The sequence below is a fragment of the Pleurodeles waltl genome, chromosome 3_1, assembly GCF_031143425.1.
Source record: "Pleurodeles waltl isolate 20211129_DDA chromosome 3_1, aPleWal1.hap1.20221129, whole genome shotgun sequence".
Taxonomy (NCBI): domain Eukaryota; kingdom Metazoa; phylum Chordata; class Amphibia; order Caudata; family Salamandridae; genus Pleurodeles; species Pleurodeles waltl.
Window position 1 is genome coordinate 287,006,084 of NC_090440.1, and position 18,839 is coordinate 287,024,922.

Below are 18,839 nucleotides of genomic sequence, written 5' to 3' on the forward strand. Positions count from 1 at the left end.
AAAATTGGAAGATTTAGCTGAGCGGATGGCTGCTCTGGAATGCGACGTTTCCGATTTGAGGAGAGTAACTGAAGAAAATAGGGAGGCGATTCATCAGGTGAAACTGGGGGAAGAAAGTCTGCAAGTGAAGCTTGAAACAATGGAGAACAGAATGAGGAGAAATAATTTGAGACTTTTGAAAGTCCCGGAGGAACTGGAAAAAGGGGACCTGAAGGGCTTGGTGGTCCGTCTGATTAAGCAGGGTACCCAGATTGAAGAGGAGGAGGAAGTCTTATTAAAAGATATTCAGCGTGTGCATAGAGACCCCTTTAGGAAAACAACTAATAGGGATAAACCTAGAAAGATTCTGGTATGCTTCCACACATATGCCATTAAAGAACGGATTTTAATTATGGCATTGAAGAATAAGACTGCAGCTGCAGAGGGTATTGATTCTGAGATCAGATCAGACTTATCTACTGCAACTTTGAATAGACAATTGGAGCTAGGGAAGAGAATTTATGTTTTGAAGCGATTGGGGACTACAGCCCAGTTGAAATTCCCTGCAGCCCTGAAGGTGATGGCAAGTAACAAAATGAATGTATTTAGAGATATTCGAGAGGTAGATTGTCTGATTAAGACATTGGATAAGGACTAGCAGCCTTTGGGATAAGGAGCACGTGTATGCATTTATTTGTTCTTTTTATTTTTTTAAGGTTGTCTCCAGGCCGGGGGAGCCCTGTGAGGAGAAAGGGTGGGTTATCTCAGGGAAAGGGTGGTGGGTTTAGGGGGAGGTTGGAGAAGGGCAGAGGGTGGGGAGCATGTGGGAAAAACAAAAAAGAAATTGTCCTGATTCAGTTAGGAAATGGCCACTCATTTCTAGGGCAAGGGTGAGAGCGTGCGTGAAGAGAGGAAATAGGGATGAAGGATGAAGAACGAAGGCTTCTTTCTTGGAACGTAAATGGTTTGAGAGTAAGGGCCAGACAACAGAGGCTATTGCAATACTGCAGGGACTCCCAAGCTACGGTGATAATTTTACAAGAAATGCATCTGTCCAGTGATGAGTGCAGTAAGTTGTTTAAGCCGCTTAGTTGGATTCAGCATATTCTATGCTCCTCCCAGGTGGGAGGTAGCAAGGGGGTGGCCCTATTAATTAAGAACCATCCCGAGATCTCTTTCCAGGGAGGAATAGCTGACAGGGCTGGGAGATGGGTAATAGGGAGGTTGCTGGCTTTTAATCAGCCCTTCACTTTAGTGGGATACTATGGGCGAGAATTATATTATCACCTGCTCTAGCATACAGATCCAATAATATGGGCGCGAGATTTTAATATTGTGCTGGACCATGACCTCGGTCGGTCTAAGTCGAGCAGGGCGAAAATGAACAAGAAAATGAGATCTCAGGTAATTAATATGATGTCCCATTTTGGATTACATGATATCTGGAGAGAGAAGATGGGAGCCAGGCGGGGTTATACTTTTAATAACAAGAAATATAAACATCAGTCCAGGATTGACTATGTTTTAGTAGATGGGAGAGTAAGGGAGTGCATTGAAGAGGTTCTGCATGTGGGTGTGCATTTGTCTGACCACTCAGCATTGAGGGTGTCATTCAAGCTTGGCAGGAGTGTCAGGCAGTTTAGGTGGACGTTAGATAGGACTCTCCTCTTAGATGAAGCTATTGTGGGAGAGTTGAAGAAGGACACGGAAGAGTATTTTAGGTTAAATGAAGGTTCAGCAGCACCAGAGGTGGTTTGGGATGCCTATAAGGCGTTTCTGTGAGGCAGATTGATGAGAGCAGCCTCCTTTAAAAGGAGAGTATATAGAAATAAAATTACGGGCCTGGAAGAGCTCATACAGATAGTAGAGGAACAGTTATCAGGCAAAGATGGTCAGGTGGAAGAAAAGGAACAATTAGTTAAGGTACTCCAAGAATACCGCAATGAACTCGTAGCTGAATTGGACAGAAGAGTCAAAGAGAGGTGTGAGGTTAACAAGAAGATCTTCTTTGAATATGGGGAAAATTGCAGAAAAATACTAGCATGGCAAATAAAAGCTAAGCAGACGAGGAATAGAGTAGTGGAGATTCAGGGGGGGGGAATGGAGGAGCTTCCCATACAGGGAATAAGGAACTAGATGAGGCATTCTGGGAGTACTTCAGGGATCATTATGGGGAAAAGTTAAAGGTACCTCCAGGGCGGGCCCAAGCCTGGTTGCAGGGTGTAGATCTCTTGTCCCTGGCTAATGAAGATGGGGATAGAGGGAATTTGAATGAAAGAATTAGGCAGGATGAAGTGGACGGAGTGATTGCCTCTGGAAAATCTGGGAAGGCGCCTGGCCCGTATGGATTACCTCTGGAAGTGTATAAAGTTTTAGGAGACAGTATAATTGATGTTTTGGTAGGATTGTGCGATAGTATTTTTAAGGAGGGGCCACGGTTTCCTCCTTCATGGAGGGAGGCAACGATTACTTTAATCGCTAAGCCAGGGAAAGACCCTACAAGGTGTGAATCATATAGGCCCATCTTCCTGCTGAATAGCGATTATACATTTTTTGCAAAAGTCCTGGCAAATAGATTGGGTAAGCTCACCGGTAAATTGATTCATGCAGATCAAAATCGATTTATGAATGGTAGATACATGCATTAACACATGGTTTGACAGGCACAATAGACTTAGCAAGTACATGTAGGCTTCCTCTTGCGGTCGTGATGATCGACACCGCCAAGGCATTTGACATGGTTAATTGGCCCTTCTTGGTTACGCTTTGTGAACATTTTAATTTGGGGAGCAGGTTCATAAGGATACTACAGATGATATATCTTGACCCGGTGGCAAGGGTTTTAGTTAACGGCTCCCTAACTAGCCCTGTTAGGATTGAGAGAGGAACAAGACAGGGGTGTCCGCTATCCCCCTTGTTATTCAATTTAAATTTTGAGCCCCTGGCTAATATCATTAGGCGCAACTCTTCGATACTCCCTTTCCAGCATGGGAGCTGGTATAAGAAAGTAGCTTTATATGCAGACGACTTGTTTATATGAGCAATTTAAGTCAATCCCTAATTAGACAAATTGATCATGGAATTTGGGGGAATGGCAGGTTATATGGTTAATAAAGATAAAACAGAGGTCATGGTCTGGAACATGCCTGAGATCACTGCTCTGGGGAACATCAGGATAAGTAGAGAGGTGAAGTATTTGGGCATTTTGATTACAGAAGACTTGGGGGTGACCGCAGAAAGAAATTTTGTGAGAGTTACGGGTGAGGCATGCAAGCAAATGAAGAAGTGGGTCAATCTGCCTCTTACGATTTTAGGTAGGGTCAACTTTGTTAAGATGATGCTCTTGCCAAGGGTGCTGTTTATTTCCATTCAATGCACTAACGTTGAGATTTAATAAAGAATGGATACATAAATTTCAAGACAAAATTGGCAGCTTTATTTGGGGCAACAAAAGTACTCGTACAGCATGGAGAAAGTTGAGGAGGAGGCAAGAGAAAGGGGGTTTAGCACTGCCAGATGTACAGTTGCATGCATGGGCAACTTTTATGAAGAATATGAGGAAGTCTTGCAGTGGCGCTGCCTCCTCTGATCTTGGGTCACTTTCCAAGGTAATGATGAAGGTGGAAAAGGTTCCAGAGGAGGGCTTTTTGTACAAATTTGGAGAGCCTAAATTTTTCAAGAAAGTGAGGCTCAGAATATTAGCCGACTCAGCACAGATTTGGTATGAAATAAGGAGTGGTACTAACCTGCCATATTATAGTAAATGGACACCCATTTGGAATTCTCCATTGTCACCTGATTGGACAAAGGACATTTTGGCTGTTCCGTTGCGGGAGTCTGGGCTTTTGCGATGGGGGCAGTTATGTACAGAAGAAGTTCTGACTCCTTATAGCGAACTTTTAAGAGCTACAGCAGGAAATTTATCTAAATTTAAATATTGGCAAATGAGGAGCTGGGTGATGCAAGTCAAAGGAGGAGTGGGCAGCACAAATCCAGTGGAGGAGTTATTACAGGAGGAGGAAATTGGTAAAAAAGAACTATCAAGATGGTATTGGACCCTCCTGGAAATGTTGGATTGTGACTTTGTGCTGCCAGAAAATACTTGGAAAGATCATCTCTCAGGAGTGCAGATTTCAGAGTTCTGGCAAGTATCTCTAGCTCTGTTGAATTCTGCAGTCAAGCCGGCTTGTTTAAGAAGGAACCATTTTATTTACAATCCACAGGGTTTTTTGGACCCCTGAGAAACTGTCAAGATTGGAGTCGGGCAATAGGATATGCTGTCACAAGTGTGGGGCCGAGTCAATAGGGGACCTGCATATGTTTGTAAACTGTCCCTGTCTCCAACGCTTTTGGTCTGAGGTGGGTGAAAGTATTAACCAGATCTTGCTCATGGACTGCAAGGTAAGCCCTTCCTTGATCATTTTTGGTTGTTCTTAAGGAGATAACAGGATAAAAAAAGACTGTGCTAAGCTGTTGTTTTATATGATTTTGTTGGCCAGAAGTTAGATATGCAGTTAGTGGATCAACCCGTTGCCCCCAACTTTGAAAGACTGGAAAGGCTTGTTATTCTATAATTTAGTATGTGACACTAAAGAAGGGGGAACTAGTAAAGGTTCAGGATTTTGGGAGCCATTAATTAACTGGTTTGCGAAGCAGTAACTTGTAGCTGGTCCTATGATTACACTCTTAGAGGTCCAAGAAGTAGTATATATACTATTTTGGAGGGTTACCCAGCCTGAAGATTGACTTCCCACAGGTCAGGACATTCTCACGATAAACTAGATAAGGTGTTTGGAGGCGGTCCTGACCAGAGAAATGAGGGAATGAGGAAAAAAACAAAAAAAAAAAGAAACAAAAAAGGACTGACAAGCTGGGACTCAAATAAGAGAGAAAAATTAGTGACAGGAAAGCCGACCAATGATATTAAAAAGATACTGTGCTACCGTACATTTTTTACATATTTATTCCTTTACAAAAAGTGTACAGAGTACTGCGATAATACCTAAAAATTACAAAAGAGCGCAGTTCTCCGTTAACTGCTGTAACAATATCTGAAAAATATAAATACATTTCTCTACCTATTAAAATGGTAATTGGTATGGCACAACAAAGACAGCCATTAGCCACACTGCCTTCTCATCTGCATCTACAGCAGCACAATGTATAACTAATTATTTTAACACTTATAACTTTAACAACACTTACACTCTTTACAGCCACTAGCAAAAAATAACCATTTACACCTCATAATCGATATTCCTGCCAAATCACATCCATATACGTTCACCCGCTTTCATGCTATGTCTGTTTCAAGTGCCAAATGCAACACACTCCACTCTACACCACTCTAATGTACACTATTACAGTCTATGCCACTACATTCTACTATACTACACTATATGCCACTCCACACCATTCAACTCTTCCCCACCCAATTTCACTCTACACAACTTCACTGTACGCTATTACACTCAGCGCTACTCCATTTTACAACACTCGTCTACGCCAATCCATTGTATGTCCCTCCAAGCTATGCTATTCCACTATACACAACTCTACTGTATGACACTATGCTTTTACACTCTATGCACTCCACTCGAATGTACACCACTCCACTGTATGCTATTACACTGAACATTACGCCACTCCAATGAACGTCCTTCATTCTATGCTATTTCACTATACAACACTACACTCTACGTTCTTCCACTATACAGCACTCCTCTCTATGCCACTACACTCATTATTCCACTCTGCGCCACTCAAATGTATGCTACTCCACTGAATGCCACTCCGTTTTACTGCACTCCACACTATGCCACAACCCACTCTTCGCCACTGCACTCTGGTCTAAACCTATTACACTGTACACCACTCCATGCCACAACTCTCAACACTATTCCACAGCACACCACTCCACTCTACTCTACTCTACACCACTTCTGTGTATGCTATTCCACTTTACGCCACTCCACGCTATTTCACTCCAATCTGCATCACTCCGGTATATGCCGCTCTACTGTACGTTATTCCACTCTACACCCTCCAGCCTATGCAGCTCCACTCCACTCCACTCCACTCTAAGCTATCTAGGATGCGCAACAGTGTAATAGGGGTATGCCGCTCCACTCTGCACTATTAAACACTACTCCACTACACTCCAACTCTACACAATTCCAGTATATGCAACTCTGTTGTACATCACTCCACTGTACGCTACTCCACTCGAAACCGCTCCATGCTACATTACTCCACTCCCCACTCCACCCTATGCCGCTCCACTCTATGCTTTTTCAGTCTGCGCAACTCCACTGTACGCCACTCCACTCCACACCACCCCACTCTACACTATTCCAGGATACGCAACTTAGGCCACTTCATTCTACACCATTCCACTCTACGCCACTCCACTCTACTCCATTCCAACCTGTTGTGAGGACCTCTTGGACCAGAGTTGGTTCCCCCATTTCTTAGCTTCACCTTCTATTTCATATCTTACACGTTTTAGCTGCTTCGCTTTTAGCAATTATATTTTACATACTTTACTTGACCTTGCCTGCATGATATTATTCTAGGAATATATTGTATGAATTGCTTGTTTTGGTTAGCCTTTCCTCGACATGCAATCAGTACATTCTGTCCAAGGCTAGGAATACAGTACACAATATCCTAGTGCTTGCATTGTCCATTCAGGAGACAGTTTCTAACATCTAGATATAGATCAGAGCTGTGGTTTTAACACAGTGTGGTTATATCATATAAATGATGTACTGACCTGGAAGGTACAGAGGCATTCCAGCTGCAACCATCCTGGGATGAATGCTGTGTTCAACATGCAGCTCTGCTGGCGATATTTTACCAGCTTCCTGAGAATATTGCCATCCATACTACAGGCTGACTGCTGGTACCAATTGACACAAATTGCTCTTCTCAGTGTCCTATTTTTAGGATACATGTTATCAAATGAGAGTACGAGTCTGGCGCCACACTTTCTTGAGAAAGGCGCTCAATTACAACCACAAAATACCATAAAATATCGCAATCCTTGTTAGGATTTTTCACTTTTGCAGAACTGGAAGGTTGAATCCTCAGGTCAGATTCTACATTTCCCAAGCAATTTCTGTTTTCATTTTTTAGGTACATAAGATCTGAGAAGGATTTCTTCACATAAATATGTAGCGGGGAATGGAAGAAAAACCATAATGGCCATCTCTTCATAGCCTCTGTCACATGTAATTCATTTGTTTTATAGCACCTCTCATACCAGTGTAGGGTGTCAGAGCACTTTACAGTGTGTAGGATTCACATATCATCCACACTGGGAGGCATTTTCTAAGAGTGCTTGGCCATACGCAAGCAAACCTTTTTTAGCGCGGACCAAAAGTTGGGAAGGGCTGATTTATACTGATGGTTCAGCTCAGCCTGTCATAGGCACCAACTATCAATACTCCGCAACTGCAGCTGTATATGGAGTAATGTGGGATGGAGAGTCAATACTTGTTCCCACGCAAAGGTGGATGAAAAACTGATGGCTGCTGTTATTACTTCAAGCAACCGCACCCCATTATTAAAAGCATATCAAGCAAAATATTCCTACCACTTAAGTGCCTAAAACATTCCTTATGCAACCATTCGGGGATGGGCGAATGGTGATCCTTAACCAAGACCGCAGACTAGAATTGATTAGAGCTGCACATGAGGGTGTAGTAGCTGCCCATGCTGGTGTGGTGTTCACAGTTTCTATGCTACAAAAATATTATTGGTGGCATTATCTGTACAAACAGACAAAACAGTATGCCGTTAGCTATGACATTTGCCAAGAAACTAAAGGTTCCACCATCAAGCCGTCACTGCAGACACCCCTCTTAGATTCAAACAAACCACTGCAGTGCATATATAAATATATCTATAGAGAGACCACTGTGGTCCCTTAAATTCGGATGGTTAATTTAAATATAATTTACAGCCCCACCAGTCCACACAGGACCATGCACAACCCCTTACCTTAAGGCCTCGAACAACCTCGAACTTCTCCACTGCATCCTAATCAATGGCCCATCCCTCTTCAAATATGCCACAGAAATCTTGGACATCATCACCACCCTCTCCCCGACACAGTCGTCATCACGAAAACCTGACTCAGCCCCTCCTCAAACCCCCACATAGTCAAAGCAACAACCGCCGGCCCCAAAATGTTACACCTAGACCGCACCAATAAACACAGTGGAGGTATCACCATCATCTTCAAAGAAACCAACCGAAGCATCGCCCCGACGACCCCGCACCCCTCATGAACCACCTCAACTTCCAACTGCAGACCAACATCAACATTAAGAGGCACACTCATATACAGACCCATGGGACCTCGACTGGCCTTTTGCAACACCATTGCCAACATCATCACCCCACTAGCTATCAACTCCAATCACTACATCCTACTCAGCGACCTCAATTTCTACCTCGACGACCCAAACTCCACAAATTCTACCACCCTCCTGGAGAACATGCACAACTTCGGCCTCACCGAACTGGTCACTGAATCCATGCACAAAGCTGGACACACACTTGACACCTGTCTTCACCTCCGACGACAGTCAAATTCAGCCACGTCACAGAACTCATCTGGTCTGACCACATGATCGTCCACGTCACCATCTTTGACGTACCGCATCCCATCACCAACCACCACAGCTCCTCCCACTGCACCTAGAGCAAGGTAACAGAAACACAGTGGACTCAGGCCTTCATCAGACCTAGAACAGGCCATCCAGAACTTCTCCACCTGGATTACAGAATGCATGACAGAGTCACCTTGTGGAAGCCAGTGAGATCCAACAAAACCTCAAAACAAGCCAGCCCCAGAGCCCAGATCCACCAAGCGTAACTGCTACAGACTCGAGAAACAATGCTGCTCCACCAAAAATCCCTCTGACAGAGAAGCTCTCAAAGCAGCCCTCACAAAATACCACCTGCTCAAGGAAGCACAAGGAAGCTAGGAGAGCAGCCATCACAGCCCTCATCGACAGAGCAGCCAACCACACAAAAGAATTAGTCAAGGAATACTCCAAGCAGGTAGCCACAGAGAACACAATCCACCCTTCCCAAGAACTCTGACACCCTCTTGACCTCCAGCCCACAGTTTGACAACCAATACACAACACCAGTCATACGATCACCAAATGGACTCCGCTCACCACACAGACCACCGTGGCCATCATGTTGTCTATCCACTCTGGAGCACCCACTGACACATGCCCCCACCATTTCTTCAACCTAATCGCATCTCCTCAGAACTTACCAGCATCCTCAACGCCTCCATCACTACATCATCCTTTCCTGACAGTTTGAAACATGCAGAGATCAGACCCCCCCCCCTAAAAGAAACCCTCCTTCAATCCCGGCAAACTCAAAAATTATCAACCCATTTCTCTGCTTCCCTACCCTGCCAAAGTACTCGAGAAGGCCATCAATCAGTAGCTCACTAATTACCTGAAACAAAACAACCAACTAGACTTCTCCCAATCAGGATTCTGAGCCAACCATCACAGAAACCTCGACCTCAGCTGCATTCAACATATCCCACCACACCCTCAGCAACAGACTCCACAGCATCGGCCTACAGAAGAATGGCCTCAAGTGGATCGCCTTCTTCCTCACAGGACTTGCACAAAGCATCCGGCATGCTCCAAGGATCATCCCTCAGCCCAGCACTGTTCAACACCTACATGACCCCTCCCCCTCCAGCAAACATCGGACATCATATCCTACACAGAGACGACACACAACTTATGTTGTCGTTCACTGAAGACCCCCCCGCACCACCACCATCAGAACAAATGTCTGTGGCGCCTTGACCAACATAACCAACTGGATGAGAGCCAGTTGCCTTAAACTCAACTCCGACATGACGGAAGTAATGATCTTCAAGAAAAACACATCCATATGGGACCACAGCTGGTGGCCAGCCGAACTCGGACCCACACCTGCGCTAACCTACCACGCATGCAACCTCGGCATCATCCTCGACAGCGAACTGACACTGACCATGAAGCATCAGATCAACCCAGTTGCCTCCTCCTGCTTCCACACCCTCTGCATGCTTCAGAGAATCTTCAGATTGATCCCAGTCAGCACCAGTATGACCATCACCCTGGCCATAGTCACAAGCTGCCTCGATTACGGCAACCCACTCCTACTCCAGCATCTCCACCCAACACCTCAAGAGGCTCCAGACTACACGGAAAGCTGCAGCCAGACTCATCCTGGACCTCTCCAAATGGATCCACATCACCCCCCACCTCAGAAATCCCCACAGGCTCCTCATCTAGAAAAGATGCCAGTTCAAGACCTCACGCATGCCTACAAGGCCCTACATGATCAAGGACCAGCTAATGTCAATCACTGACAGAACGTCTGACAACCTACCAGACACCTACGCTCCTCCTCACTAGCCCTCGTTCATACACCTCACACCCACATCCGAGCCTTCTCCTACATCGCTGCCAAGACCTGGAACCGTCTTCCCCTCCACCTTCGAACAGCACCCTCCCTTGCAGATTTAAGAAAAACTGAAGGCCTGGCCTTTCAAAGGAGACATCACACCCCAGCACAGAGATACCCCCAGGGTGACAGTGCTGTACTCTACAAATACTGATTGATCCTACTGGCTGTAGATTCTTGCTTTGGATTTCTTTGGGTGTGGCCACATGTATCAGCTGATGCTTGTTATTAAAGATTTGCAAATCTTTATAGGGACATATGCAGTAGCTGCATTCCACTCAGACCAGTGCCTCAAAAGCATACAGGGACATCATGGGAACCCTGAGTAGGGCTGTGCATTATTCCTCACCCAATCATCCTCAGGGAATTCAATAGTGGAAAGGAAGAATCAAGGCTTAAAGCAATCCTCAACAGCATAAGTATTAATTTCAGGTCACAGCTGGATCCACCACCTTTATGGAGTCCAGAGAGCATTAAATAATCTGCCTCGATTACCTTAGGGCAGCCGATCCCCATATGAAGTCCTGTTTGGCATCCAGATGTATGTCCCAGATCCTGATGGTCCTGGTGCAGTGGCAGCAGACACACATTTTGACATCAATGAATGTCCCACTGTCTTACAGGAACTGCAAGACTTCAGAGATGAGCGTTCTACCACGCATGCTGCCACTGAACGAGTTAAGGACCAACCAGCTCCTACTGGCTTGATTCCATAGGTTGTGGATCTAGTTCGAGAAAAGATTGCGGTAAAGAAAGAATTTGGCCCATCATACCGTGCACCGGTGCCAGTTTTTGGAATTCAAGGTGCTGGAACTGTGATTCTGCCACTGCTTGCTGGTTGTAAAGAAAACTATTTGTCTCCATTGATCAAGTAAAATTGCATCATGTGGCCAATCTTACACAGTAGGCCTCAAAGACTTCTGGGTAGATCCCTAGCCCCTTACATTACCATACACGAAATACCTTTTCATGTGATAAACACCAACGTTTTTTCCCCTTGGTTGGGGAGGGCGGAGAATTAGCTTTTGTTGATTCCAGTTACTGCTGCAAATACAATAAACACACCTAAAGTAAGTGTACAGGCCTCTACTACTTCACAAAGTAATGGAACCATCTTTGGAGGTCTCTACCAGTTCTCTTTCACCAGCTGAGGCTCCTGTCTTTACACAGACTTCTTCTGGGTATTTTGTTGACATAGATGACTTCTCTTCTGATTCTTATACCACTTCACTTCATGGTATACACAAGTTTTTTCACTGGCTTAAATGCACTTTTCTGATCCGTCCATGGTCCTATTTGTGGATTATGCTTGCTTTGTTTCCTCTCTTATTGTTGATTGATTTGTAACTGTTTTCTGCTTGCTTATAAATGGACATAATCTTCCAGAACGCTCTGCTGTTGAACTTGTAGTTGAAGTGTTGAAGCCTCACCTGTCTTCTCACAAAGTGCAAAGAGACCTGTCTCTTGTAAACATTTCTGCTGATACAGTTCCTGATGGGATTGTTTGGGATAAGGTCCTCTATATCATCTTTGGTACAACAGACTATTCAAATTCCATTTTTTTTAAAGTCGCTATGAACGATATTATAACACCAGGTGTTTTGTCTGATCATTGGGACATAAAGACAGTTTTTTCAATGCTTTCTGAGCTTGAATACTATACTGTTTTTGAGAGTAAGGATATGTATACGAACTCAGACAATTATGGTGAAATGTGTTGTTACCAACACTATGCAGCACTCCACATACACTTTTTAATTATACCCCATGGGAACATTGCCCTACTCCACCAGTGGGTAGTTCAAAAACATATTCAGAAAATTCTCATGTTTTTCTGGGCATGATACTTCAGGCCCTGAATCTTAAAATTCTAAAATAATGTCCTTCAAAGCAAGGAAAATATGTTAACCAATGCAAAATCTGTTTACTCAAATTCATTTGTTTCCCAACTAGATATTAAAGGTTATGAATAATGGAAAGAACAAATTAATTTAAAATCGGTTTGGGGAACAGAAGACTGGAAAGTGAAAGGCATGGATGCCTTATTTAAAGAGTGTCTAATTCCATTGCAGATGATTTTTCAGAATGACACAGTGTAGCAGACTACTTGCCTAGGCCTAGCAAAAATTAAAGAAAATAATCTGCCCAGTATTCTCTCAATCGCATGATTCAATAATTGGCAACTTTAATAAATTACACTGAAGAACATCTCAATGGTATGGTACAGAATGGTACATTTAACTCCACACTTTCAGGTCCCAACGGGTAGTTATTTTGGCCAGTGGACATAAATGGTTGTCATGCATGTTTTTTAAACTCTTTGCAGGATTTTAAAGCTAGAAGCCCAGACCCTCATTACATCCAGTCACAGCACACAGGGATTGTCACTACTTACGGCGTAGGGAAGTTATGTCAGCAATGGTTGCAAAATTCCACATTGTCAGCTGTAAAAGAGTACCTCTCTCTCATCTCTGATGACATTGATTTGCAAGATTTCTTGTTAAGTCCTAGGTCACCATGCTCCAAAAGATTACTGTATGCCATTTATAATGACATTTGGAAGCTTCCTAAAATGTAAGCTGCTGCACGTCTAAGGCAAATAGATCAGGCTAATTTAGAAAAAGCATTGGCTGTTGTTGATTATGGAATGGATACATTGTCCACTCATATTTACATACTAAATAACATTGTGTCTTCTGCAATAGGCATCATGCAAAATGACAGGTATTTTTTACAGCATGGGCAAAGTCAACTTAGATCCACTGTGCAGCTAAATTGAACATTACAAGTTCTTAAATCAAGCCCCGTGCCATGGAAGCACGTGAGCACAACAGAGTTGTTCTTGACTTTTAATTTTGAACATAAACAACTAATAATGGCAAAGCAAGATGCTACATACGCAATACTTAATACAGAGGAGTTAAAAAAAATTGCCTTTCACTGTAACCAAACCACCATCAACAGTTTGGCTAATACACAGAGTTATCCCACTGCCAATCTTCACATTTCAGTTTGCATCATGCTTGAAACATTTTCCAATAGGCATCTATGAGGATTTAGGGGGAGAGTTTCATACACGAGGTGTGGGAATGACCCTTCGATTTTAAATGTAAGAGTTGAGAAAAGGCCGTTTTTCTTAGTGGAAATGCATGCAGAATTTCCCTTAGACACTTAATAATTTGTAAACAAGTGACACTGCATAATCTGTAAAGCGTCTGTGGCCAAGTGCCATGTTACATGAAGGGAGTACTAGTTTCCTTGATTCACCCAGTGTTTCAGTTACTTTCAAGAGGAAGTTACTTGAAAGGGAATGATCAAGGCGGTTGTGGGATGAGAGCAGGAATCCACTTTGTGTTTTCTGTTTTTCAAACTGTGGCCTGCTATGGCAACAAACTTTCCTCCCATGCATGAAATTAGGGTATTTAGCTTATGGCCTTCCATTCCTACCTTTAATGTTAACTTCGACAAGCTTAGTCCACTGAAAGCACTACGGTTTTCAGAATAATGAGGATCTTACATCTGCCCGTGAAACTTTCGAATTGCAAGGTCATCCTCTGAAATACAGTCGCTTTTAAACACCAACCTTCCAAGACATTTCAACTTGTGATTCAAATTTTTAATGCCTTTAACACCAAAGGTGATGTACACTTTTTAAAGTGACTGGGTATGTCAGCACTTTCTAGACAGTTTTCAGAGTGCTTCCATCTTTTATACACTCTCTTGTTTTCAAGTTTATTTGGAGGTCTACCACGTCTTATTCCCAATTGATGGTACCTGAATTCTACTTATGCTGCTTCACAATGGATGTCCCACCACGAAGCCTAATGGGGATGGAACTACCACATGTCCTGCTGTGTTGTGAACCTATGAATCAGTACTTTGGCATACCTTTATTGGACGAACTGGATGACAACTGGTCTTTGTCTTTCCAGCCAGTATGCTTCTACTGTGTGCAGCCTGTGTTCCGCTGTCTTTGGTGCCCTATTGAGTGTACACTCGGCATCTGTCTTGCAACGCAATTGGTACTAACTACAGACATGAATGTGCTGATGTCCCCATTAAGGGTTCATTTTCAGAGTTGTCCTATGAGACTACTACTACTTCAGGGTACCTGCAGGAACTGTTACATCTGGCAGTGAGCCTCAGAGGCTCAGGCCTGGTGTTACAATGCCCCCAGGGCACTCCAGCCAGTGGAGATGCCCGCCCCCCCGGAAAAGCCCCCACTTTTGGCGGCAAGTCCAGAGGGATAATGAGAAAAACAAGGAGGAGTCACCTCCTCAGCCAGGACCACCCCTAAGGTGTCCAGAGCTGAAGTGACCCCCTCCTTGAGAAATCCTCCATCTTGCTTTGGAGGATTAGGACCAATAGGGATAGGGATGTGCCCCCCCTACCCAGTGTGGGTGGGCACAAGGAGGGACTAGCCACCCTCAGGGACAGCAGCCATTGGCTACTGCCCCCTGACCATAACACACCCTTAAATGTAGTATGTATTTGGGGCAACCCTGAACCCAGATCATCAGATTTCCTGACGACCTCAAGAAAGAAGGGTTGCGGAGCTGAAAACCCCGCAGAGAAGAGAAGGAGACACCAACTGGCTTAGCCCCAGCCCTACCGGCCCATTTCCTGATTTAAAAAGCTGCAAGAAGAGAATCAACGCGTTCTGCAGGACCAGCGACCCCTGAAAAGCCTCCAGGGGACTGCCTGCATCACCGAGGACCAAGAAACTTCTGTGGACAGCGGACCTGCCAAAAAAGAAGACCAAGAAACCAACTTTCAAGGGACTCTCACCTCACTCCAGAAGAGTGAGTCCAACTACTCTGCACGCGACAACCCCGGCCCGTGTCCAGAGAAACCAACTATCGAGAGAGGACCGCCAGGCGACTCAGACGACGTGTCAACCCTGGGCTGACCTCTCTGCACCCCCACGACAATGTCTGCAGAGGGAATCCGGAGGACCCCCCGACCGCGACTGCCCGGGATGAAGATATCCGTCACCTGGAGAAGCACTGCACCCGCAGCCCCCAGGCCCAAGAGAAACCGACCACCGGTGCGGCAACAACCAGCAGGCGGGCCTCACCCTTGCCCAGTCGGTGGCTTGCCGGAGAGGCCACCCTGTGCCCTGCCTGCCGCACCTAAGTGACCCACGGGTCCCTCCAAAGAGATCTACTGAGAACCCGAAGCCCTGTTGGCACACTGCACCCGGCCGCCCCGTGCCACTGAGGGTGTGGTTTTTGTGCCTACTTAGGGCCCTTCCAGTACTCCTCCAAACCCCCCTGGTCTGCCCTCCGACAACGCAGGTACTTACATGCAAGCACACTGGAACCAGAGTACCCCCTGTCTCCATAGGCGCCCACCTTATTTTGGCTCCTGTTGGACCTCTGCACCTGACCAGCCCTGTGTTGCTGGTGCTTGGTGTGGCCTTGAACCCCCAACAGTGGGCTACCTATGCCCAGGAGACTGAACCCGTAATTGTGGCACTTACCTCAGAAACTGTACTTTACTTACCTCCCCCAAGAACTTTTGAAAATTGCAGTGTCCGTTTTTAAATATACAAAAACCTACCTGCCTTGAGTTAAGTCACTGAGTGTGTGTTTTCACTTATTGCTTGTGTGGGTACAACAAATGCTTAACACTACCCTCTGATAAGCCTAACTGCTCGACCACACTACCACAAATAGAGCATTAGTATTATCTATTATTGCCTCTGTCAAGTCTCTTGGGGAACCCCTGGACTCTGTGCACACTACATCTCATTTTGATATAGTATATACAGAGCCAGCTTCCTACACTATTCCACTCCACTGTACGCCACTACTCAACAACAGCTTCCAACAATCTACAACACATCAGTCCACTCCACTGTACCACATCTTCCCCACTCTACAACACATTACTCCACTGTATGCTATGCCAGTCTATTCTACTCCACCACACTCATCCACTCTACGTTATGCACCCCCACTAGATTCCACTCTACAACAATTTACCCCACTCATTAGCACTTTACAACACTGCACTCTACACTGCTCCACTTTACCAAAGTCTACTCCACTCTATGCAACTCCACTCTACAAGACTCTACTAGACTGGGCCACCAGGCTGAACTGTACTTAACGGTATGCCCCTACAGTGCACTGTACAATTCTCTACTCACTTTATACCACTACAATCTACTATACAACACTCTTCTCCACGACACTTTTGAACACCCTACAACACATCACTCCAATGTACTGTACAACATGCCACTCCAATTTATAACACTTTACTCAACTACACTACGTCTGGCCACTCTACTGCACTCCATGCCACTGTACTACACAACACTCAACTGCACTCCATGACACTTTACTGCACTGTAGACTATGCCACTCCACGACACTCTAGAACACTATACTCTAAAAATCAAAGGGTAAACCTTTGTTATAGTTAGGAAATGTTTATTTATTCTTTCTATACAAGCCAAACTTAAACTATACAAACATTAGAAATGCTGTCGTTAGAAATTACATTTTAACTTTTGCACCATCTTTAAATTATTGTACCAGTATTTATTCTTTCTATACAAACATAACTTAACCTATACAAATTGTAGAAATTCTCAACATATGTATACCTTAAATTTAGAACTGATGCAACACCTGCACACGCAGTGCTGTCACATAACTTGCTACACTACATTAACTATAACTAGCACACTCTACCACATTGTGTTCTCACAAATAATGTGATTTGCAATGTCATACGTGTTATTTCACATGGTGTAATTAATATAATATGTAAGGGTATAATTAGTGCATGGAGAAGGTATGAGTTATAGCTAATGTAGTGTGGCGAGTAATGTGACAACATGGTTTTTCGGTTTTATAGGTTTAGTGAGTATAGTACAGGAAATCCCACCTACAGAAAGCATTCCTTCAGAAAGCCTTGGTAAAGTTAACCTGTGAAAATGTATTTCTTTTTCCTGCATAGTCGATTCTCAATTTAACAGAAAAGTTGATGGAACGGTTAAGTCCTTTTGCCATTATAGCCGGCTTGACTGCCAGCAGGACTTTTTTCCTCTCCAGCATACCAGAATGCAGGTATGGGGAAAATAACTATGCTGGTTACCCAGCAACACCTCCTTAGACAAGCCTACCGAAGGATGTGCTCTCACCATTACACAGAAGCATTACACCCACTATCACATTTTGAGACCGGATTCGAGTCTACTGAATTTATGCCCTCTTTATCACTCTCTCAATACTAAACATTCATATTCCACTGAGAACTATGAAGTGAAAAGCCTGATGCCTTTTGAGATAGCTGGGGTTGGCCTGAGCACAATCAGCAATAAATAGCGTAATTTAAAAGATATTCTGACCTTTTTTGGGTACAGGTTGTAGAGCAGCCTAGCCCCTTTCCTAGCACTTAGGTCAGTCTAAGGTAAGAGAAGATTTGGCGGCAGGGAAAGAAGGTTGCTATTATAGTAGCATGGTCACTCTCTTGCTTTTGCATGATCTTTCAATAGACTGGTCAGTAAAACTAAATGCTATGTGGCTCGGCAAAAAAGTCTGTTCTTGAAAATTTCCAGATATGAATGCGTCTGGCAAAAATGATATAAATCAAGTAAGCTAGAAGGGAGTGAGGCACTTTTCTGAAACAACCCCAAAAAAAAATAAGACTACAATGTACATTCAACTGCATTTAGGTAGTTGTGGACGAATTGCATCTGTTATAAGCAGATTGATTAAATACTTGAGAGCACTTCACAAACTATTAAATAGAGACAGTAATGATCCGAATACACAATGAAATGGATAGGACATATAGACTGAATAAAAAAATAGAATCATCCAAATGTAAGCAATGATAAATTCTACGAACAATGTAGATAAGCCCTTCGCATAATTTACCGGAAAGAATACTAAGATAATGTGTTAAATAAAACAGAGTGTAGAGCTGCGTGAGAGAAATGCTCTGTGCACACAAAATGATGTTCACGAACTATATACTTACTAGAGGCCTTAATATCCTCTTAGCATATTCGAAACTGAAGTAAGCAGGATATCTGAAAAGCAGTAAACACACACCTTCCCTATTCTACAACAATAATCAGTTATCAGTGGAAAAACACCTGTAGTTTGCCTACATTTCAAACAATAACATAATAAGCATCAATGTAGTGCAGACTTTACCTCAATGTATTTTTTTTCCCTTTACTTGTAGATGGTGGTCTGTCAGTTAATGGTCTAGTAACGTGAGGTCTGCCAGACTGTGTCCTGTTCTGAGTTGCTGACTTGGAACCAACTCTATCCTTATTCTGCAACAAGATCATTATATAGAAGGATATATAATAAAATGCTTGTGTTTTTATTTAA

At 43.9% G+C, this 18,839-nt stretch overlaps 1 protein-coding gene across 2 annotated transcripts in view; it reads right to left on the reverse strand.

The window, feature by feature from the left end:
• Positions 1-18,839, reverse strand: part of TEX9 (testis expressed 9) — a 244,686-nt gene that overhangs the window by 157,438 nt on the left and 68,409 nt on the right. For both annotated transcript variants that reach the window (XM_069222420.1, XM_069222421.1), the window contains one exon: positions 18,657-18,781. In XM_069222420.1, the coding sequence (XP_069078521.1) occupies positions 18,657-18,781 (125 nt within the window). The remainder of the gene's footprint in view (positions 1-18,656; positions 18,782-18,839) is intronic.